At 39.2% G+C, this 23305-nt stretch overlaps 3 protein-coding genes across 3 annotated transcripts; 2 read left to right on the top strand and 1 right to left on the bottom strand.

Annotated features, from left to right (window-relative positions):
- The first annotated feature begins 2405 nt into the window (after window positions 1-2405).
- Window positions 2406-11539, top strand: f10 (coagulation factor X). Its single transcript, XM_059327745.1, has 9 exons — window positions 2406-2565; window positions 5558-5718; window positions 6485-6509; window positions 6618-6731; window positions 7715-7846; window positions 8732-9045; window positions 9225-9342; window positions 9938-10125; window positions 10601-11539. Exons 1-9 carry the CDS (start codon window positions 2502-2504, stop codon window positions 11021-11023), a joined length of 1539 nt encoding a protein of 512 aa, XP_059183728.1. The 5' UTR covers window positions 2406-2501; the 3' UTR covers window positions 11024-11539.
- A 1282-nt stretch (window positions 11540-12821) lies between these two features.
- Window positions 12822-16879, top strand: prozb (protein Z, vitamin K-dependent plasma glycoprotein b). The gene is made up of 8 exons (XM_059327746.1): window positions 12822-12959; window positions 14064-14224; window positions 14295-14319; window positions 14980-15147; window positions 15263-15385; window positions 15462-15541; window positions 15619-15757; window positions 15880-16879. Exons 1-8 carry the CDS (start codon window positions 12866-12868, stop codon window positions 16626-16628), a joined length of 1539 nt encoding a protein of 512 aa, XP_059183729.1. The 5' UTR covers window positions 12822-12865; the 3' UTR covers window positions 16629-16879.
- Window positions 16880-17017: 138 nt separating this feature from the next.
- Window positions 17018-23189, bottom strand: pcid2 (PCI domain containing 2). Its single transcript, XM_059327748.1, has 14 exons — window positions 23088-23189; window positions 22104-22159; window positions 21849-22012; window positions 21677-21742; window positions 21533-21574; window positions 21286-21340; window positions 21086-21189; window positions 20895-20970; window positions 20513-20654; window positions 20220-20320; window positions 19830-19903; window positions 19625-19750; window positions 18242-18365; window positions 17018-18135 (listed from the first exon to the last, which is right to left on the bottom strand). Exons 2-14 carry the CDS (start codon window positions 22137-22139, stop codon window positions 18046-18048), a joined length of 1200 nt encoding a protein of 399 aa, XP_059183731.1. The 5' UTR covers window positions 22140-22159; window positions 23088-23189; the 3' UTR covers window positions 17018-18045.
- Window positions 23190-23305: the final 116 nt, after the last annotated feature.

Below are 23305 nucleotides of genomic sequence, written 5' to 3'. Positions count from 1 at the left end.
TAAAGAGTAAAACGGAGAAAAATTGCTTTAAAGTTTTTTTTTACTTTTTTAAACTAGCCAGCCAAATGGTTCATAGGTCGGTATGTGATATGACACTTATTTCTACATGTATTGATGATTTCATTTTTATGCTCAAAAATCATGACGATTTATTTGACCTTTGACCCCAAAAATGTAGCTACTGCACTCTGGTTTTGCTGTAAAAGGTTCTAATAGTAATGCACAAACAGAGTGCGGTAACTACAATGTTGTCTTCTTTCAGCTTCTATATTTTGTTTTGAGTGAAGAAACATTTTCAAATTGATTTTATTATAAGTGAAGTTAAAAGTGTTTAACAACTATACTCGAAGATTCGTGTATTTTAGACTTAATATTATAAAGTAATGTTATATTTTAGTCTTAATATCATTTTATCTGACTTTTTCACTTGATCACTATCTAGATAATAATTTCCTTTTCAATAAACTTATAATTTATATCATTCTGCTCTTCACTATTCAACACAATGAAGAAATACAACTGTATCACAGTCAGAGCAGACCACTTACTGCCTCCTGCTTTGGTTTTATGTTTAAATTTGCATATATATCCAAAGCAGACTGTTGTAAGTGCAATTACTGCGATCTGATTTGGTTTTGAGTTTTTAAATCATTATTTATCTGAAATAAAGTCAAATTGAAAACTTTGTCACAAGATGAAACAAACATGAAGGAGTTCATTTTTTTGTTATAACTCAAATTTGACCAAAACTTAGTTAGTGCAGTTAGGCTTTGTAGGGCAGTATACTTAAGTATAATTCTGAGGTACTTGCACTTTACTTAGGCATTTCATTTTTTTTTCTACTTCATGACACTTTGGAGGGAAATACTGGACATAAGATTGATTGTGAGAGGTTTTTAAAATGCTGCTTACATGTTTCACAATGAGTTCCTTTACTGTAAACGCCTCCCACTCTCCGCCGCCGCCTTCAATCCCGGAGACGAGTTTCTTCACCTGCTTCGTACCAACGCGTACCACGAGGTTCATGTTTATGAGATCCTCCTTGATATTTATCTCTTCATGCAACATCTGGCTCTTTTCTCTTTCCCTCTGTAGTCAAGTTTCTTACAAATGTAGCACAAATGTATACATCACCAGCAGTGGAGGAAGTATTCAGATATTTTACATTCATCAAAATACTAATTCCACACTGTAAAACAAACTCTGATAAAGTTAAAGTCCTGCATGGCGCTGCAGTTAAAATAAGTAAGTATAATGTAGCCTGGAAACCAGTCGAATCTGCTGTTTCTAAAATGTTTCCATAAAGTTGTTCAGTAAGGTTGTTTTTTAAATTCTTCTGTCAAGTTTTTCTTTCATTCGTTGTTCGATTAAGTTTTTCTGTAAGGTTGTTTTCCTAAATTGCTGTGTCTGGCTAACAGCCTGTCCCCATCATCAAGAGCAAGAACTGTCGGTCTGAACTTACTGAAAATTTACATCACATAAGAAGTACTCTAAGTGTAGGATTATGATATCAAAGTCCCCGAAATACAGGTGCATCTCAATGAATTAGAATATCATAGAAAAGTTTATTTATTTCAGTAATTCAATTCAAAAAGTGGAAAAAACACATTATATAGATCCATTACACACAGAATGAAACATTTCATGTCTTCATTTATTCAAATTTCTTCTAATTATAATGATTATGGCTTACATTTAATGAAGACCTAAAAAAAACAGTGTCTCAAAAATTTTTTTTATATTAGTTTAGTTTAGTTTAGCTTTTTTATTTCGAACATGTGCGAGTAGCACAACAAAGTAAACTAAAAAACAAACAAATCCAATGAGAATAATCAAAACAAAAATAGCAATAGTCAAAACAAAAGCTATAATGTGAACGCAACATGTCCGAAAAGGAGTAGGATGAAGCATATGCTTATTTAAACCAACCCATTCTCCACTACTCAATTAATATTTTTTTTCCCCAAAACATTAAAAAAAACATCTTAAAAAGTATGTTTAATATGGAAATGTTGTCCACTGAAAAGTATGTCCATCTATATGACTCAATACTTGGTTGGGACTATTTGACTTGAACTACTGGAAATGGACTTTTCATCATCATATTCTAATGTGTTGAGATGTATGAAAGTAGTCCTTTTAACCATGTCATACATATATACAATTATTTACTTATTGAACTATGTTGATGTATATTTCTATATTCATCACTTCATTTATTTAACTCAAGATTTATTTAATAGGAATTAAGTAAATTTGATTTTCGTTTTTATGTATTTATTTAATATTGACTTTCATTGTAGGTAAGCCCCGCCTGCTCCGATCTGAGCAGCTTCAACATGTCAAAACTTCTTCCTGCCCCTTCTCCCTCTCTCTCTTCATACAGGTCATTGCCCTCTCTACCACCCCTCCTCTCTCCCTCTCTCCACATTCAGACTCCATTACTTCCACTCAGCACACTGAGGTTTTCTCCCAGCTGAGCTCGCCGTCCATCTGGGGCCATGTTTTGGTTTCACCGACTCTCCCTCTGCCTTCTGCTCCTGCACCTGGCCGCCGCTCACGTAGGTACGTTCATATTTTAAAATTTGTTAGCACAAAGAGGAAAGAATATGGAGTTAAGGGGCTTGAGAAGGAACATGTTGAGTGTGTGTTGTGGGTGGTGGAGGAGGGTGGAGGGTTAGGGGTGGGAGGGTGTTGTTGTCTGTTGATTGGCGGCTGGCAGGTGACACTTGACCCCGTCAGGGTTTGTGTATTTAGAGATCTCAACAGATTTTTGATAATTAACAGCAACATGAACCTCTCATTGGAAAACAAACACTGTCCAAAATGATGTGGAAGCAGCTAGCTTAATGTTTAAAAGAGAATATTTGCAGTGGCGGCTCTAGACCAGTGTTACTGTGGGGGCCAGGCAGGGGCCAGTGTTTAATCAGAGGGGCACATTAAAAAAACGGCAAAGATGATATTTAAGCATTCAAAAACCTTTATTTTAGCTTATTTAAAAATCTCATTTAAGTATATTTGGAAGATACAAATACTTTGATTGAAACAATGAGACTCACCAACAATAACAGTTATTTTTGACATTTCTCATTTTTGTGACTAAGTACTTTTTATTTTATTTTGAAAGTGCAATACAGTGAGAATTATCTTTTTTATTTTTTATTTACACAAGCTTTTATTGCACAATTAAACTATTATACAATGGACACATTCTGGGTTCCTTATGTGTACATTGAGATATTGTTTGAACAAAAGGTTCATCGTTATAAATTGATCGTTATTATTAATTTGACACAGGGGCCACAGCAGGGGCCAAGGGCTTCTACACAGGGGCAGTGGCCCCTGTAGGCCCCTGTGTAGAACCGCCACTGAGTATTTGGACACATTGAAGAGGCTTTTCGCATCATGGACCTGGGTACACTCCAAAGTCCAGTTTGTTTGATTCTTGTGAATGCCGTGTATACTGTTCTCTGCCATGGTCAGTCAGTCCGTGACCAAGAGAAAAGTAGTCTAGAGAGCGGTTCATGTGAACTCTGGTGTATTTTGCATCAGGTGTGAAGACAAAATGCACCACATCATGGAAGTGAAGTGCTATTTGATGCAGGTAGCAGTCGGTGAACAGCGTTTCAAAGGTGTTTCCCAACACCGCCAGCCTTACGAAAGCATGCGCCAATCTCAGCGTTCTCTCACATCACTTGCAGTTCATCTTGTTTAGGGAGAGTACCAACTATGAAATAGGAACTAAAAAAAGTTCCTCAAAATGGCATTCTAAGAACTACGCTTGCTTCTCAGTTCAGCGGTTTTAACTAAATAGAAAGAGGGGTTCTTAGAACTAAGGTCTGAGAGTGTCTGAAAACGCCTTCTGGGTACTTTACCTGGGCAAGGAGTCCACTTGAAAAGGTGGTCTTAAGCTCAGTTCACGTGTACAGGGCTACTGTGAACTGCAGTTGGCGAACAGAGTTGCAAAGGCAATCTTCAACGCCACCAGCCTCCTCTGAAGAAATGCCAGAGGGTCATTTTTGACATAAAGTGTTTTTGGACCAAACAGTTCTGGGACTCACTGAGAGAAACTGTCCACTGGGGACCTGAGAACTTCATATCATTACGGGCTCTTCTATTTGCTTTCGCACCGCCAACAGAAACCCTGAATTGACATGAGGCGACTGTTTTTTTCCTTTTATGAGTCAAAATAACGTCCCCCATCTTATATCTGCTCAGGAAAGCCTTCACTGTTGCTTCATTTGTCTGTATTTTCTTACACTTTTTACGAGCTGTAGCTTGTGTTTTGAGTTGGGTCAGATTTCAAGGATTCAAGGAAGTTAAGTGTCATTTCTGGAACATATTGGTAAATGAAGGATGTACTCAGGTCCCAGTGGGGGAGCAAAGATAACAAATCGAGCAGCATTATTGCACAGCTAAAACAGCATTAGCCCTACACAGGACATTCCACTACCCTTCCATTGGCAGGATGGGTGGAGTCCTTCATGATGCAGGAAGTCTTCCTCCTGCACCTGGTGGCATAAATGTCTGACAGGGTGGCTAGGCTACTGTGCATGATCCTCCAGCAAGCCTTTACCACCTGCTGCAGAAAAGTTGCCTCACCACACCGTGATGCAGGAGGTAAAGACGCTCTCCACCGCACACCTGTAGAAGGATTTTAGGGCTGAGGTGCCAGTCCAGTCCAGCAGCTTTTGCCCTTTTCATGCAAGTGTAGCGGCTTAGTACTCTCTCTGCGTTGTGTTATTTATTGAGACCAGGACATCTGGTTGGCATCCAGCCATTTATTCTGAAACTGACATAAAAACAGGTGCATCCCTCAATACACCACAAGGTCCGAATGCCTGACAATAAACACAAAATACAAAAATCATACACAAAATACAAAAATCATACCTGATAACATAAAAACAGGTGCATCCCTCTGAAAAATATAAAATTAAAAGACAATGTCAAGTTTCTACTAAAGTAAAGTGAAAATAATTAATTAATATAAAAAAAAAGACGGAGCTCATAGCCCGTAACCTTACCAATACACCACAAGGTCCGAATGCAGCTGCCCCCGGGGTTCACGACACTAACCCCCAGGGGTGCTGCGTTCAATACCTGTGGTTATTTAAAGATGGCAAGTGGAATCACTAATTACCTGATTAACTATGTTACACAAGGTCAGGTTTCTCCTTGTAGCCCTGAGTGTTGATGCCTCTCCAAGGTGTGCAAACCTCTTTGTTCAGCTAGGGTTTCTGGTTGGGGTGGATAGTGATTGTGCTGGTGGTGGTCACACGTGACGGAGATGTGGTCAGAGGTGGGGGGGTGGGGCAGCTCTGTATCTCGCCTGTCTGTTGGTGTACACTCACTGGATAGTATATCCTTTAGGTTGAGTGCAGTCAGTATCTAAAGGTTACACGTTGTACTGCTGCAAAGTGCCGGCTGCTAATCAGGGAACAGATGAGCGGTAGGGAAGTGGAGAGGCAGGGTAATACTCAGGCAAGGTGGGGAACTTGAACAACTGAACCATTTTTATCAAAACTAAATGATGGTTGAACACATTGTTTTGCAGTATTCTTGGATGAGGAGGCGGCCAATCAGGTTCTGACCCGACGGAGACGAGACAACAGCCTTTTTGAGGAGTTTAAACAAGGAAACATGGAGAGGGAGTGCATGGAGGAGCGCTGCTCCTGGGAGGAAGCGCGGGAGATCTTCGAAGACAAAGATAAAACTGTATTGACTTCCTTCTTTAACTTCACACCAAAATATTTTCATCAAGAAAAACGCATCACAAGAAGTGTCAAAGAAAAATACAGATAAGAAAGTCTGTCAGTCGAGGCCAATGAGAAGAACTCTAGCTAACTCTTAGCACAAAGACAAGAAACAGAGGGATAGCACACTGTAAAAAAATAAATAGAATTTTAAAAAAGTAAAAGTCTGGCAGCAAACAGTTATTTTACAGGTATTTTCTTTGAATATACAGATAATATACAGTAAATATCTGGATATACATATATATGTAGAATAATTTTTATGTTTTTACTTTAATATGACCGTAAGTGTTTGGCAACTTTTGCTGCCAGATTTTTTTTAACTGTTTTTTTTAATGATTTTTTTTTTTTTAATCATTAAATTTAAAGTTTTACTGTAAGAAAACTGAAATTTGCCTTAATTTTTGCATTTTCATTCAGCAATATGATTTGTTTGGTTAGGTTTATTATAAGGTTTATTATTATTATTATTAGTATTTTTACATAGAAGTCACTGTAATTTAACATTCAAGAATTGAATAATAATTAAGTTAATATTTGTGATAAAAGTAATTTACCTTTTTTATGGTATTTGCACATATTGAAGAACAGTCTTTTTGTGAAAACTATTAAACCATTTGTACCAAGAAATTGTGCAAGAAACCTGCATTAACCTTTCTCCACTAAGACATACTTATCTCAGTGGTTTTGAACTATTTAATTCTCTATTATTATTTTTATTGTTACAGGATGAATTCTGGGCCAAATATGTTGGTAAGACATTTGCTCTACGTTGTCAAAATCACTAAACTAAACAGCTCATTTGTTGTAGAAACTAAAATGTATTATGTGTGCACCATCTCATGTCTGTTTGTCCTGTAGACGGTGACGCATGCGAGAAGAGACCCTGTGCTCATGGCGGACAGTGCAAAGACGGGATCGGTAGCTATACCTGCTACTGCCTGGACGGGTACCAGGGCTACAACTGTGAAATCGGTACAGAACCACTGTGGACAGCTGGGCTCAAGCTCAGCGTCCGTTAGTTTAAAATTAAAAATGGAAACACGGGTCTCCTAGTATAATAATACATATAACTTATAAATATATATAATATATTCATGGTTCACAGTATATGTCTGCACAAGTCTCCGCTTTCCCAGAAATGCTAGCTCAAACTTCAATAACTACATTGTCTCTTTCCAAGTGTTGTTCCTTTGTGCTCCACATTTACATCCTAACACGACTGATATAACACATTTGGTAAATGGTCTGCACTTATATAGCGCTTTACACTACAGACTGCACTACATACTGGTGGCTGAGGCTACCCTAAACGTTCATTCACACACCGATGAACGCAGCACCGGGAACAATTTTGGGGTTCAGTATCATGATGCTTCAACATGTAGGCTGCCATGGTCAGGGATCGAACCACCGACCCTTCCATTCAGTGGGCGACTACTCTACCAACTGAGCCACAGCTGCCCCGACATTTGTGCTGCTCATCTTGATTTCCGTGGTTAAACAAATCAAACAAAATTAATAATACACGTTTTAGTTGTTCTGGTTGGTCACAACAATCCCGCCTCAAGCCCCCGACGTTAGCAGTTTGTGGTTCGAGACCAGCAGAGAGTTAGTGCCTTCTGGAACCAGTTTTCCTGGCTGAGAGCTGGTTCTTTGGCTGCTGAGGAACTGGTTTGAGATTGGGCATCGGCCCCGAACTGGCCCTTAAACTGCCTTGATCGAAAAAGGGGTAAGCCAATATGAACAACTTAAAATTCCCCATGGCAGTATTTTTCTGGCAAAGCAAATTTCTAAAAGCATCGACAGCTTATTAGGCATTGCCAATTGATTTAAACCATCGTTGATTGTTGATTCAATCCACCATCGGCCGAAGCCTATCAAGAAGAACTTTATCTACTCTATAACCGAGTCTGAAACACCCTGCCCGTCTTGACAATGTTTCCTTTATCTTGCAGTTATTCCTGAGCTCTGTGACAACAACAATGGCGGCTGCCAACACTTTTGCAACGTTGTCCGGGGAGGCAGTCAGTGCTCCTGCGCTGATGGATACTTCCTGGGATCAGATGACAAATCCTGCGAATCCAACGGTGAAAGAGACTGCATGGTCTTATGTATCTGTACAGTCTTATATGTAACACAACAGCTAATACACTTTGGGAATAATGTAGCTACCAAGAACACAGTCAAACTGTGGCAAGGCTTAATAACCATCTGAAGGACTTTTCTGACCGAATGCAAATAATTCAGAACGTAAATTAAAAAGTATGAGCCCATCTATCTCTGTGAGCCGATCCACACCAAGTCAGGAACTTGCGTATTTCACCAGCAGTTGGATGACAAAAAAAACTAGTCAACCAATAAAATGACTTTTTCTCATATGATCAATCAAACGTCAGTGTTCATACCGCCACATAACAATACGGATATCGATCAACTGATTTGGTGTGCGTCCAAGAGTTTTTTGTAGAGGTTGTGGATTATTTGCTTCAACACGTACCATTTTCTTAGTTTGATGTTTTGAAAACTAAAAAACCTGACATCCAGTGACTAAAAGTTGCACTTATATCAAGACATAGACATATCTGTATCTATCCGATATACACCAATATGAAAACTGTTTTTTACAGAACACAGGAATACAGGAAACAATGTTTAAGGTGATTTAGAAGCAGCAGAAAGGATTACTTCTTCAAAGATTTTAACTATTTTCTAAACAAAACAAATGATGAATCGAGTAATCAAGAAAACAATCTGCAGATTCATTGATAAGGAAAATAATTGTTAGTTGCAGCCTTATTATTATATCATTATTATCATCAATGGAAATAAATGAGCTGAGCTCATATATAGGTGTTATATCATTAATACGATTAATTACGATGGTTAAAAGCAAGATGCTGTGATGAACCCCACTCAGTTCCTGTAGCACCACCATTTAAATCTTAAAGTCAACATGCTTCTTAACTTCACAGAGGCCTTCAGATGTGGCGGCGTCATCGCAGAAGACGTCCGGACCATTTTCTGGTATGAACGTCAGAACACAACGGAGGGGAACGCCACCGGGATCGACGCAATGGACCAGAACACCACCGGGATGAACCAGATGGACCTCAATGCCAACTACACTGCTCAACTGCTCAACTCGTCCGTGCTCTTCAACAACAGCAGTGAAAGTCAGATTGATCCAAAACACTTAGTTTTAGAAGAGTTGGTTCGCCCTCAAAGGGCGGTTATGACCCGAATTGTCGATGGAGAGGACTGTCCGCCAGGAGAATGTCCATGGCAGGTAGAAATACTTTCTTAAAATCAACATAGCGATAATGATGACACACCTGGAAACATTATCATCTAGGTGTCCATAATTGTGTCCATGCGGACCATTTGGAGTCCAATACAGACATTTAGAAGTCTACAGTTGCAGATATTATATTATCAAGCATTTTTTGTCCCATTGCGTACTTGCAGGCACTCCTGCTAAACGAGGACGATCGAGGGTTCTGCGGAGGAACCATCCTCAACGAGTACATCATCCTGACCGCCGCCCACTGCATGAACGAAACACGCTTCATCTATGTCAAGCTTGGTAGGCCTTATTTACCAATCACCATCACATGAGTCACTCAATGGATTCAATATATTGTCATGAAGGTGTTCGTATGATAACCTGCGAAATGTTACAAATGGCGACCTCAATTCAGAAATGGTTTTAAATAACTTTTAATGCCTGACACAAGACAAAAGACTAAAAAAAATCAAACTAAAATTCCTACAAAATGGAAGCGTTCAGGTTCCTGACAACAATAATTTTACATTTTGAGATTAACAGAATGCCACCTCCTGCTCTGGAAATGTGATCCCGTTGAAGAGTCCACCTCCAGCATGTCAAAATCGTCAACGAATATTCCGCTATTTTGTTAAGCTTTTTGTTTAGCTTTTTTGTATATATATATATATATATATGTAATTGTGCTTTTAGTGAGAGCAGTTCAATGAAGAGACAAGACAAGCTACACTTCCTTCACATTATATGAAAGTTATGGAGAGCAATGAAAAGGTGACCTTATGGTGACATGAACACCGGCATCCTGATTGAAAAGATTGAAAAGATTTCGTGGTACAAATTCCAGTGCATCACATTTTGTAGGATATCATATGATTAAATATTTCTGTGCCTGCAGGTGAATTTGACGTGTTGGTGGATCACGGCAATGAAGCTATTCACCAAGTGGAAACTATTATGACCCACAATCGCTACAGGCCAAACACCTACAACAACGACATCGCACTCATCAAACTGACCGAACCCATCAAGTTCTCCAGGTACATCCTGCCGGCCTGCCTACCTCAGCAGGACTTTGCTGAAAAGGTGAATCTTTATACCACTTTAAATTTGATATCTAGTTGAGGATTAGATGAGAAGATTGATATCATTGATGTATGAAGCTACAACCAGCAACACTAAAAACACATTTCTTGGCATCTTTCATTTTTCCAACCCACTTCAGAATCAATGATGCCATCTTCCATATGACAAAGTTCTAGAGTGTGCTATGGTTGGCTGGTACTGGTTACCTCATCACTGTAAACTTTATATTTATATCATCCCCCCCCCCACCCCTGCTGGACAGAATGCAGGTTTGAGACACTAGTTATGTTCGGTCAGCCGGTTCTGCGTGTGATTAGTCTTGACTTGAAAAACTGTTAAGAAATTGAACACATTTTTTCCCATTCTCCTGGCTCTTTTAATGTTTTTAGTTGTTTATTGTTCTTTTATGTAAAGCCTGACTGCTTTCACACCACAGAAGAAACCAAACTGTTGAATGTCTTCCATCCTCGTGCAGGTGTTGATGCGGCAGCCAAACGGTATGGTCAGTGGTTTCGGCCGCCTTGGCGAGGGTCGGTCGACATCTACCATCCTGCAGCGCCTCACCATGCCCTACGTGGATCGGCTCACCTGCAAAGAATCCACCCAAATGCGCATCTCTCCACAAATGTTCTGCGCCGGCTACGACACAATCGCCAAGGACGCCTGCCAGGGTGACAGCGGCGGGCCGCATGTCACGCCCTACGGCAACACCTATTTCATCACGGGCATCGTGAGCTGGGGAGAAGGCTGCGCACGCAGGGGCAAATACGGCATCTACACCCAAGTGTCCAAGTTCATCGGCTGGATCAGAGAAGGCACAAATAAGCTGATGGCCACGGGGAAGAGTGGCAACCGAGTGAGGCGGCACCATGTCCCCATCAAGAGGCTGGTTCTGTAAAACAGCGCTCACTTGTTTTCATGTCTCTAATCACACTTCAAACTTAAAATGTATCTGTTTTACCAAAATTCTTAAAGCTGCATTAATTATTTGTTTGGCCTCGTGGGGGCAGCAGAACAACATGAAGGCAAACACCTGTCACATCCAGCGTACACAAAGCAATTTGATCATCTGATTGACAGTGTGGTATTCCTCAGGGTTCTATTCTCGGTCCTCAATATTTACTATTTGGTCAAAGCTGCATTAACTGATGTTTTTGGCCATTTGGGGGCAGCAGGAGAAACTGTAAACACATCTTATGACATATTATCAGCTTATAAAACATTGGTGGCTAACACGTTAGCATCTTTTCTGTTCAGTATTATTGAAAAAGGATGCAAAAATATTATAAATTCCTGCAAACAAAAAATATCTGTTTTCATGTTCTTTTTTATGAGATGCTGTCAGGAATGAGCTTTTTAAACTGGATTTGCAGCAAAATAAAGAAATACAACAACAGTCAGATGCATGAAGTTTTTTTTGTGGTTGAAAATAAAATATCAAAAATTGTGTATTTATTTTTTCACTTTCTCTTCATTGCAGCTTAACACAATGTACTGAAGTTCTAGCAATGCTGAAAAAATATAAAGTCTTCATTTGTGGTTATTGATGTAAATCAATTTAAATTTAAGAGTTTTTATATTTTCTTTTTTAAAGTTGAACATCAAAGTTCTAATTTGGTTGTAATTAGTTGATAAAATGTGATATTTCTGTTTTAATTTGCTTTTCATTTGTTTTACTTTGTATTTATCTACTTTCCTTTCTAATTTTTCATTTTATTTAGTTTTAATATACATTCTTCATACATTTATTCTTTCTGTAAATGAGGGGCTGCTGGGGTCAACTTTTCACCTCCTGTAAAAAAACATTTAAAAAATGAATATAAAAATTAAAAATAGCAAAATAAAACTGAACTATTAATTAATGTCACACTATCAATTAATGAGTACCTACATTTATTTTTAATATTACTTTTGGTACATTTAAAGGTATATTCTTTGATTTATTGGGTCATTTATTTTTTAGCATTTATTTTTAAATGTATTTATTTTCTATTTGCATTTTATACATTTCTTCTTAATTATGTAAATGAAGGGGTTGCCATTGGGTTATGTTTTTAACATCACAGTTGATTATCAATTGGAATTAATTAAAAAAGGTTAAGAAAGAAAGAAGCAAATTAAAACAAATATTAATTTGTCAAACTTCAGTTTTACTTTATTTATTATTATTTTTTGTATTTTGATAGCCTTTGTCCTTCATATTACCCTCTGAGGGATTCTTGTTTTGAAGCTACCTTAAATATCTTTAAATTATTAATCCACTGTTTACCTGAAATAAACAAACCGACTGAATGTTGAAGTTTCAGAGTTTGAACTGTTGTGTGTTTTGGGGACATGAGATTGAGAACAGGCCAGAGTCCACTACAGGAACAACAAAGCGTTCAGCAATTTATCTTTTAACTCCTTATAGAATCAGATCTGACGTAAAAAACAGACTCCTCTAGGCAGACTAAAGAGTTTAAAAGAAAAAAACTTTTCAAAAACTGCAGCACAATTTATCCTAAAAATGACATTCAACTGACATTTCTCTTTTGAAATAAATAAAATTTCTAATGGGGTTTTGTTTAAGTTTTTTAAACCATCTTTGTATTGCTATATGTTTATAATGAGCATAACAGACTCTTAACAAAATATGCAAGTTTTAAGGTTTCTTTTTAATTGAAGCAGTTGTGAGTCATCAGTGTGTAAATATGTGTATGTGTGTGTGTGTGTGTGTGTGGTGGGCAGTGGTGTCAGTGTCATGGCGGTCAACATCATGTCGGTGTATTGTCGAGCGTCTCTTCTGTCCCTATACCTCCTCTCTTGCTTCTTTCAGGTCCTCATCCAAGGACAAGGTGAGACCTCTTTTATCTGCTTTATGTTCACACAACTGAAACATTTAAAATGTTACAGATCAAACTGAAGATGTTTGGTGGTCGGATCATGTTATGTTCATCAGTGTCTTTATGTTAGAAAGCTCATACTTTTAATAAGAACTAGAAAATTTCCAAAGAAATTGTAAGTGTGCTTGACTCTGGCCTGTGACTCTCCGTAGCCATACATTATTGGATTACAATTTGAACTGTTTTCAAATTGGAAAAGAGGAGGAAGTCATGTAAGATAATAAAGTAGGTGTTGGTGTGTGTGTTTGTCCATGTGTGTGTGTGTGTCTGTCTGTCTGAAAGTAGAGTGGAACTCATCAGTTTGTGCCTAAAATGTGTCAGTTTGTGTGTAAAACTGATCAGTTAGTGTAAACTGACTTCAGTTATCCTTGAACAGTAAGCGTTTTTTGGCAAATCTGTAGTTCCTATCAGTGTAGTTCCTTCACTTTGAGCATCCTGAGTTCTTCATGAACGTCTTTTTTTAGAGTGATCAGAAAAAACTGGTACCTCTGCTTTCCTCCAGAAATGTTCCAACCTTTTTAACATGGCGGTCTATGAGGCTGTGGGTGTGTGTTGGGGGCACATCTGTGCATCCTACGCTCAAACTATAACTCTGACAGCTTTACCACACCAATGTGAGTGAGAAGACGAATTTACCTACGTTTCTATGTATAAATCATTTCTGTAGTGTGGCATCTGCGGCCTCGAGCGCAGTTTCCAAATTATTTTTTTGACAAATTTTTCTCTCCCTCTGCACTCGAGCTATGATGTCATCCACTCTAGCCTCTCCGTAGGGTAACGTTGAGGGGAATTTTTGGCGTGTTTTTGCTGAATTAATTGAAAACCGTTTGCTGAAACCCTTGGTGACTTAAAAGTCATAGCACATTTGTCATGGCCGAGCCGGTCGATTTGATAGCTTTTTAGTGTATGTGCGACCAAAACTCCAGGAGGAGTAGTCGACTGAAAAAAAACCCACGGAAGAATAAATAGGATTAAGCCCGGTGAAAAGTAAATAGTGTGCTCTTTCAAGCACACTCAATTATCTAAATATGAAACAGAGAACTGTTGTTTGTTTAGTGTTTCAGGCTCCACAGGACCAACATGTGTTCCTGCGGTCCAAACGGGCCAACCTGTTTCTGGTGGAGGAGATCCTGCAGGGGAACCTGGAGCGTGAGTGTTACGAGGAAAAGTGCAGCTATGAGGAGGCACGAGAGGTCTTCGAGGACACCGACAAGACGGTCAGACTTTCCCCAGTGATAAATAATAAATTAAAAGAGTATTTAAATTAAAAGAGTATTTTCTCTTCAGGTCACCTTCTGGAGTGTTTATTACGGTGAGTCCTGCTTTCAACATGTTTAATTCACACATAATTTTTTATTTTATTTTTAAAAACTAATAATATAGTAAATTAATGAATGAATAAATAAACTAACAAGCTAAATTATTGAAAATATTTCCGTCACTATTAAAACAAAATTAATATTTATAATAAAATATGTTTCTATATTTTTGAGTTGAAAAAATGCTGAAAGAAAACAAACCATAGTGAATGAAATGCTTATTTATTCAAATGTTATCATTTTGTTTCAAAACAGTACATGCATATAAATATATTTTTAAAAATCTCTCAAATATTTCGTGTTATGTCCTATATTTATATTTAAATATTTTCTTATTGCCTCATTAATTTATTTTATTGGCATATTTATTCATTCAATATTGACTTAAATGGCATTCCATACAAATGTCTGTTTTTTTTTACTGTTCTTAATACATTTTTTCCATTTTATTTATCTTTTAAAAAAAAGAAAATGTTTTATTTTTAGTTTATGTCTATGTTGATTGCCATATAATTTATTTTTTATTTACTTCGCTTTTTTTTTTGTTATTTTATTTTTATGTCTTTCTTCCTTTTATTTTGTTTTTATGCCTCTAAATGTATGGAGGAGGCATGTCTGTGTCATCTGATCAGTGTGATTGATCTGTTGATCAGATGGGGACCAGTGCAACCCCAACCCCTGCCTACATGGAGGGAACTGTACCGATAAAGTGGGCGGGTTCCACTGCGCATGTCCCGCCCCTCACTATGGTTCATTCTGTGAACTGGGAGCACTGGGAGAAAATGGACAACCACCCAAGGAGCGACAGATCAAAACAACAGGTTAAGCCCCGCCTCCTCAAGCCTCAGAAATTAAGATGAATCATTCTGTGTATTGTAAGACCTGCGGCGTCCCGAGGTTTGTTTGAATTTTTATTAAATGCATTTAATGTTTCAGTGTGTCCGACTGAAGGTCCGACTGCCTGTCACCAGCTGTGCACGGCGTCCTACTACACCTTCACCTGCTCTTGCCTGCCGGGATTCAAACTACAGACCGACAGGAGGAGCTGCCTGCCAGAAGGTCTGCCGACAATTAACACCAAACATTAACCAAACCAGCTGAAACTGGTGAAATAACGGCGTCTTTGTGTCCTCAGTGTCGTTCCCATGCGGAAGACTTCCTCGCGACTTCAACACAATGGCATCAACGTGTCGGCATGGAAACTGTCCTTGGCAGGTGAGACCATCTCAGCCAATCACAGCGAGGCATCACTGCTCCTTTAACCCTGCTGCTTGTTCGTTTCTTGTCTCCAGGTGTCTCTGCTGAACAGCAGAGGGGTGGAGTTGTGTAGTGGCGTGGTGCTGGGTCCACGCTCCGTCCTGACCGCAGCCCGCTGCCTCGTCCTGGACTCAGGGTCCGACCCTCAGCCCTCAGACTTCATCGTGGCCGTCGGTAGCTGATTCAATTATCCGAATACTATGTTACTACTTTTGTGTAATACTTACTGCAGACTTTTATTGTGAAGGTTAAAATGGACATCACAATAAAAGTCCTTTTATGTTTCTGTCTCTTAGGCAGCGGTAAAGAAAAGGTGCTCGCCCTCGTCCGGGCGCTGTACGTTCACGAGCGTTTCCATCCAGATGACCTCGACGACGACATCGCCATCCTCGAGCTGGCCCGCCCCCTGCCCTTTGGCCCCACCCTCATCCACCTCTGCCTGCCCACCAAGGACTTCACCGAGCACATCCTGATGCAATCTGGGAGGATGGGCGTGGCAGAGCGGAGGGGCGTCGATCGGACCCACGAACTGGTCTACATGATGCTGGACGAGTGTCGCAGTAAACTGAACATCTCGCATCCACTTAGCAACAAAATGTTCTGCATGACGAGGCGGAAAGGACCGGACCGACCCAAGAGGAGCCCAAAAGGACCCTCAGGGAACCAAAATGGCACCCAGGAGAGACTCAATGGACACACTGTGATCCAGAACCAATCCCAGAATGGAGCCCAAGGGATGCCAAATGGATCTGAAAACTTTAACACATCTAAGACCAAGAACCAGGTGCCCTCACAAACTGAACACCATAAAAGGTCAGAGGTCAGGCGATGTCTGATGCCGGGGACACCAGTTGCCACAGTGGAGCAAGGGACAGCGTTTCTGACCGGGCTGCTGATGTCATCGTCCTCAGGCTGCAAGGGCGACAGTGCTGGTGGTCTGGTGTTTACCAAACTATCTCGCTACCTGAGCTGGATCAGACCGAGACTAGAGGCAGCAGAGGATCACATGACCCCACAAGTAAACCAATACCCTGAGAACCGCTGAACGTCCTGACAACAGATGTCGCCATCTTTAAAACTCTTTTCATGGTCAAACTGGACATTGACTCAAATTCTGTTTCATGCGTTTCAACTTTTTATAAACACTTTCTTTAAGACAAATTTCAGAAATCTACCCAAGTCACTCATGCCTCATTACAAGTCAGCTGTTGTCAGTAAGGGGAAAAGTACTAAAAATATTTGCTCAAGTATAAGAATAAAAGAACTCGTTCAATAAACTACTCAAAGTACAAGTTACATTGTGTTTTAATACTGTTTACTGTTTGTGGGCCAGAGATCTTCATAAGTCAGTTTATGCAAGTCCAAGTCAAGAGCTAAAGACTTGCTAAAAGACTTGAAGCTTGACTCAGATTCCTGACCAAAGACTTGGGACTACAGCCTCAATTTAAGACTTGAAACTTGGATAACAGCCTAGATTAAAGGATTGAGACTTGAATTGAGTCTTGAAGCTCGGCTATAGTCCAAGACAAGTTTCAGGTCTTTGGTCAACAGTCTGAGTCAAGTCTCAAGTCTTTCAGTTGAATTATGACCCAAGCCAAGTCTCAAGTCTGTAAACTAGGCTGTAGTCTAAGCCAAGTTTCAAGTCTCAAATCTTTGCTATAGTAGAAGTCAAGTTTAAATTCTATGATTGAGAATCTGAGTCAAGTCTCAAGTCTTAAAGCTAGGCTGTAGTCCAAACCAAGTTCCAAGTTTCTTTAGAACCTCATTTACATTTGAAATAGTTTTGGCCCAAAAAGAGGAAAAATTGAATAATTCAAATGTTATACACAATTTTCAACGAGAGAAAAATTGTGACATTATAGAAGTAAAACTGCAATTTCATGTTGCTCTTGAATGCACCTCAGGGGAGGTTATTATTATTATTTTTTTTTAAACATATTTTTTGGTCTTTTTGTAGCTTTATTGACAGTAGAGATATTTAGAGTGAAAGCGGGAGACAACTAGGTTGTTATTTTTGCTCTTAACTGCATTAAAGAAACCCCTATTTTAAAACTATATTCCACTGCACTGTTGTGATGGAAAGTTTAAACTTTTCACAAAAGCTTTGCCACTAAATTATAGTTTAAAACTTGTTATTATTTAACATTTTTGCAAAATGCTGCAGAAAATATGAAATATTTCAAACATGAAGATCATATTTACTATCAGCTATTTGTATTTGAAGTGTGCTGTTTTAAATTCAAGTGATGAATTGCAAAAGATACCCACAATGCACCATCAGAAGCCTTCAGATAGAATGAATGTTCAAGGTTTGTGTTAATAAAAAGAGAACACGCTTCAACACGCTATACAAACCAGCATCTGTTTAATTCAAACATTTCTTTTACAAAATAAAACATATTAAAAAAAATTGAATACTTTCCAGGAGCGTCATGGTCAGAGGGGATTGTGGGTAACATAGTCTAGGAGACTGAGGAGAGAGGAGGGAACGGATTCTGTTTACTGACCACGAGCTTCTGGTGCTGATGGGAGATGTAACCTTTGATGTGACCCTGAAGGAGACAGAAAAGACAGAAGAAGAGTCTATTTCCTGTCCTGAACCCCAGCTGTCTCCTGTTAGGAGTGATTGTTTGTGTGTGTGTGTGTGTGTGTGCTCACCATATAGATGAGGTTGGCAAGGATACACTGCACCTCGTCAATGTCCACATCCTCCAGCTGCATCATCTTCAGAGCCACCAGGAAGGCGTCCAGAGGCAGCTGGTGAGTCCTCAGCAGCAGGTACCTGCAGGCAGGAAGCTACGGTCACCAAGGTGACGCCAGATGCTTTCATAGAACTTGCGGCAAGTTTTCTGGCTCCCAAACTGCACGGGATCAGCGTAAAATGTCTGTAACAGGGAGACTTGCACAGGGTACAAATGGGTACACACGGAACCCTTTTTTTTTGGATGTTTTGGGCTATTGGACGACTACATCTAGACGGCTTTTGGAAGTCTAACATCTAGATGTAGACGTCCAACAGCCATCTAGACCTAGACTTCCAAAAACCATCTAGACGTACACTGCCTATAAAAAGTATTCATACCCCTTGGTTGTTTCACCCTTTTGTTGCTTTTACTCATGAAATCATGGTCAATATAATTTGGCCTTTTTAAAGAGAATTAGCAAAAAAAACTTTAATATCAAAGTGAAAACAGATTTCTACTAAATAGTATCAATTAATTAAAAATCTATAAGGTAAAATAAATGATTGCATAAGTATTCATCCCCTTTAAAGTAACTGAACTAATTCAACAGAGTTCCAGCTAGTTGATGCAGCAGTGTCACAGTTAGTGAAATGGAAATCACCTGAGTGCAGTTGATGTGTGTCAAGTGATTATATTATAAAAACATCTGTGTCAGGGAGGTCCAGTGTCTGGTTCATCACTATTCCTGCTACAATTGCAACATGAAGACAAAAGAACACACCTAGCAACTCAGAGAAAAGATCATTGAAAAGTATAAGTCAGGAGATGGCTACAAAGAAATGCCCAGCTCACAGAGTTCAGTTAAACCATCATTAAGGAATGGAAGCAGATTTTAAACAAATGCCATACTGCTTCCATTTCTTAATGATGGGTGTATTTATTTTACCTTATATATTTCTAATTAATTGATACAATTTTGTAAAAATCTGTTTACACTTTGATATTAAAGGTTTTTTGCAAATTATTTTTAAAAAGGCCAAATTATATTGACCATGATTTCACAAGTTAGGGCAACAAAAGTGTGAAACATCCAAGGGGAATGAATACTTTTCATAGGCAGTGTACGTCTAAACATTTTTTGAAGTCTAGGTCTAGATGGCTATTGGACGTTATCTTTATGTAATAGCAAATCACTCAAATTATAGATGTTGCAGATTGTCGAGATGCAAAAGTGAGAGACTATATTTTTCTGTAACCACGCTTATTATTTTTTGCTTGCTTCACAACTGGTCAGGTGGGTCAGGTGGGTCAGGTGGGTCAGGTGGGCTCCACCAGGGGGCGCTCTGACTGTACTCACACTTTCTTAAAGAGGTTCCTGTAGGTGATGATCTTGAGCTTCTCCAGGATGAGGAAGATCCCACAGCGGATAAAGAAGGTCTCGTGTTTGGTCAAAGCTTCGTTCAGCAGCAGCAGGTTCCCCTCACTGAAACACCAAAATCCATCCGTGAGGTCACCTGACAGAAACCATGGATGATGTCACTTCCTGTTGTGTTACGGCTTACCTCACAGATTTGGTGACGTCGGCAAACTGCATGAGGTCGTATTTCTTCAGCAGCTGATGAGTCGGCATGTGACCCTGAAACAACAAGCTGCGGTCAGACTGGGAGAACTGGTTCAACCTGGGTCTAACTGGTCTGGACGGATCTGGACTGGTTTAAACTGGTCTGGACAGGGTCAGAACTGGTACAAACTGGTCTGAACTGGTCTAAACTGTGTCAGGGCTAGTCTGAATTGGTTTGAACTGGTTCAAACTGGTTCTGAACTGGGTCAGGGGATGGTCTGAATTGGTTCAAACTGGTCTAAACTGGTATGAATTGGTCTGGTGTGGACTGGTTCAGAACTGGTTCAAACTAGTCTGAACTGGGGCAAAGTGGTCAGAACTGGTTTCTCACCAGCAGCATCTTGACAGGCAGCAGATAGATGAGGATCATCCTCTTGTTCTTCTGACTGGAACGATGACAGTGATGGAAAGCGTACGACAGGAACTCCTCCGCTGCAATCAGGTTATTATCAATCATTATACTCATAATTAATATGTCTGAATTTTACATTTAAAATCTTCAATGGCAAATACATGGAACACTCAGGAGCAGGAAAAAGTTAAAAACTACACAAAGAGTTATGAAAGCAGGACCTGTTATTACAGTACTTTTGCAGTGGTATTATTAGTTATTATTAGTATTACCTGGCTTGAAGTCGCTGTCGAACATAGCCTTGCGGCCCACATAGTATTTGTATGTGACTTTCTGGGCGGGGCTGTAGTCGTTCTTCAGGTTGGAGCTGTCGATGGCTCTGATCAGAGGCTTACATAGGTGCAGCTTATTGATCTGATTAATGAGGAAATTAAACATTAAACCAATCATTAATTAATAAGTTAAGTTTTTTAACCAGTTTGACAATAATATTATATATTTAAATGTAACAAGGAAACATTAAAAATAAAACAATGTTGCTGATCCAAGTATGAGTTTTAATGGTATGAGTAAGCAAGTAATAACTGGTCTAAACTGGGTCGGAGCTGGTCCGATCAGCTCAGCACATTTTAACAACAAATCGACAACTGAGACCTTGAAGTAGATCTTGAACAGCTGGTTGCTCAGAAACATCATCCCCCACTTCTTGGAGTCCTCGACACCAGCTCGACTGTGACAATAACAAAACCATAAAAAATATTAAAAGTTAATAGTGAACACCAGCCACGTCAGTGTGTTTATACTGTGTACTTATTGGGTATTTGTACAAATGTGTGTGTACTGACTTGTCGCTGGCACACACTCTGAAGCAGCTCATCAGTTGCTCGGCTGCTTTCTCCAGCATCTCACCCGGCTGACCTTTGCCCTTCTTCTGCAACTGCTGCTCCGCCTGCACACACACACACACACACACACAATTAATCAAACTCTGTGTGTGCACGTTGTGTGAGGACTGATCTCAGATCATTCTGTGTTTGTCTCTTACGTTGTTGGCAAAAATTCTGAGATCCAGCGTGACAGCGAACATCACTGGCAGAGCCCTGAGAACACACACGCACACACACACACACATTGAAGGTGCGTTCACAGCGACATGTTTGCCGCAGCAGCTACCTAATCAAGATTACCTGTTATCAGAATTTAAGTTGTCACACAAACATCTAAACAACAGTTTCCTCAGTGCTCCCAGTCTTTGAGCTAAGCTAGGCTAACAGGCTTACACTCGTACTCACCAGTTCTCCTCTTTATGGGACTGAAAGGCCCTCAGGAAGGATGTGATTGGTCAAGGACTGATCGGCTATTGATTATTGAAATAAGCTGCATTGTTTGTGTGTGTGTGTGTGTGTGTGTGTATGCATGTGTCTCTTGAAGGATATTGGACGACAAGTGTCTGGAACTTGTAGGCTTCAACAAAGTCGTGATTGGACACAGCGTAGGTACACCTGTAACACACACAAACACATGACAGTCCTGTTTCCATGGCTACCTGAACCATGTGACATCATCAACACACTGATCACCTGACTGGCACCTGATTAGCCGTCCTACCTGAGGTGGGCGGCGACCATCTCATCGTAAGGCGGCTCCAGAAGCTGCTGACACTTTTCCTCTGGACTGGCGAGCTGCAGCCGGGGGTTGGCGACATGCGGGTGTTTGAAGGACAGCAGCTCGGCGCAGAACGAGCCCTCGTGGTTGTCTATGGCCTCGTACACCTGCAGCACAGAAAAACACCAACAGAGAAGGCCGTGTGAATGTCGTGGTGGTAGAGCAACACATTTATGGCACTCAGAAGTCAGAGGTTACCTGCTGCAGGTACTGGTTGATGGTGATGTGAGCCATGACTGCAGCCGCAACACAACCTGGAAACACACGGAACAACTACTGAGATACTTTATCGCAGTAAAAGTACCGATACCACACTGTAAAAATACTCTGTTACGAGTGCAGTATTCAGAAAGTGAAGAAGAGAAATGGTGATTATATTTATATATATACTGTACATAAATTAATGTAAATGTTTATGGTATATAAATGTATTTAAATCTTTGTATACATACACACTTTAAGTAAATGTTAGTTTGTACATGTTCGTATATATACTGTAAATAAAAGTTAGTTAATAGACGCATAAAAATGTTTGTACATAAATGTATATAAATGTTTGTATTTATTCTGATAAAGCAATTAATTTAAAAAAGGCATTAAAATATTTAAAAGAAAAGTATATAAATAGGGGAATTGATAAAAAAAGATAAATAACAGAAATATCTATTTATGTGAGCCTAAATGTATTTTTAATATTATCTTAGGTACATTTGATATTAATTAATTTATCATGTATGTATTTTTTTTGCATATTTAAAAACACTCTACAGTAGATTAAATACCTATAATATATATACATTATTAAAGAAGCTGCAATGTTTAAAATGTTTAATTTTAATTCATCTTTCCGTGTATTAAATGGTGAAAAGTGTCCTTTGTAAGTTTCAGAGTTTCTGTCTACAATTAAAGAAGCCAAAAACACACAATAAAATAATAATAAAAATGCTGCCGGCTGTTTTTCAGTGAATCGATTAATCGTTACAGGTCACGATTTTAATTAATAAAGTATTAATTCGCGAGTTTTATTATAATTTAAATGAGCAGCAGCTAGTGAGGTAGCATGTCAACTTGTTAATTCATCCAATTTTAGCTTAAAAACAGCTGTTAAATCGCTGCTTTCAGGCTTCAAACTGCAAACAAGTAGTCTCAATGAATGTAAAATAAATAAAAATAAATACGTACCTTTAAACTCAACTTTAAACCCAGAAAATCGGTTTCAGTTCATTCAGCGAGAAAATGTGTTTGCTAACTGCTACTCAAAACAACGTCCGGGTCGGAAGGTTTGCTTCCGGTACGTTTTCAGAATAAGAGGATATATATATCAAAATAAAAGCTTCCATAGGTAGATTTTAGATTTGACCAACATGAACGTTTTTTTTTATAAATTTTCCATTTTAGTT

Source organism: Centropristis striata, chromosome 24 (assembly GCF_030273125.1).
Source record: "Centropristis striata isolate RG_2023a ecotype Rhode Island chromosome 24, C.striata_1.0, whole genome shotgun sequence".
Taxonomy (NCBI): Eukaryota; Metazoa; Chordata; class Actinopteri; order Perciformes; family Serranidae; genus Centropristis; species Centropristis striata.
This window is presented reverse-complemented; position numbering and strand designations above follow the sequence as displayed.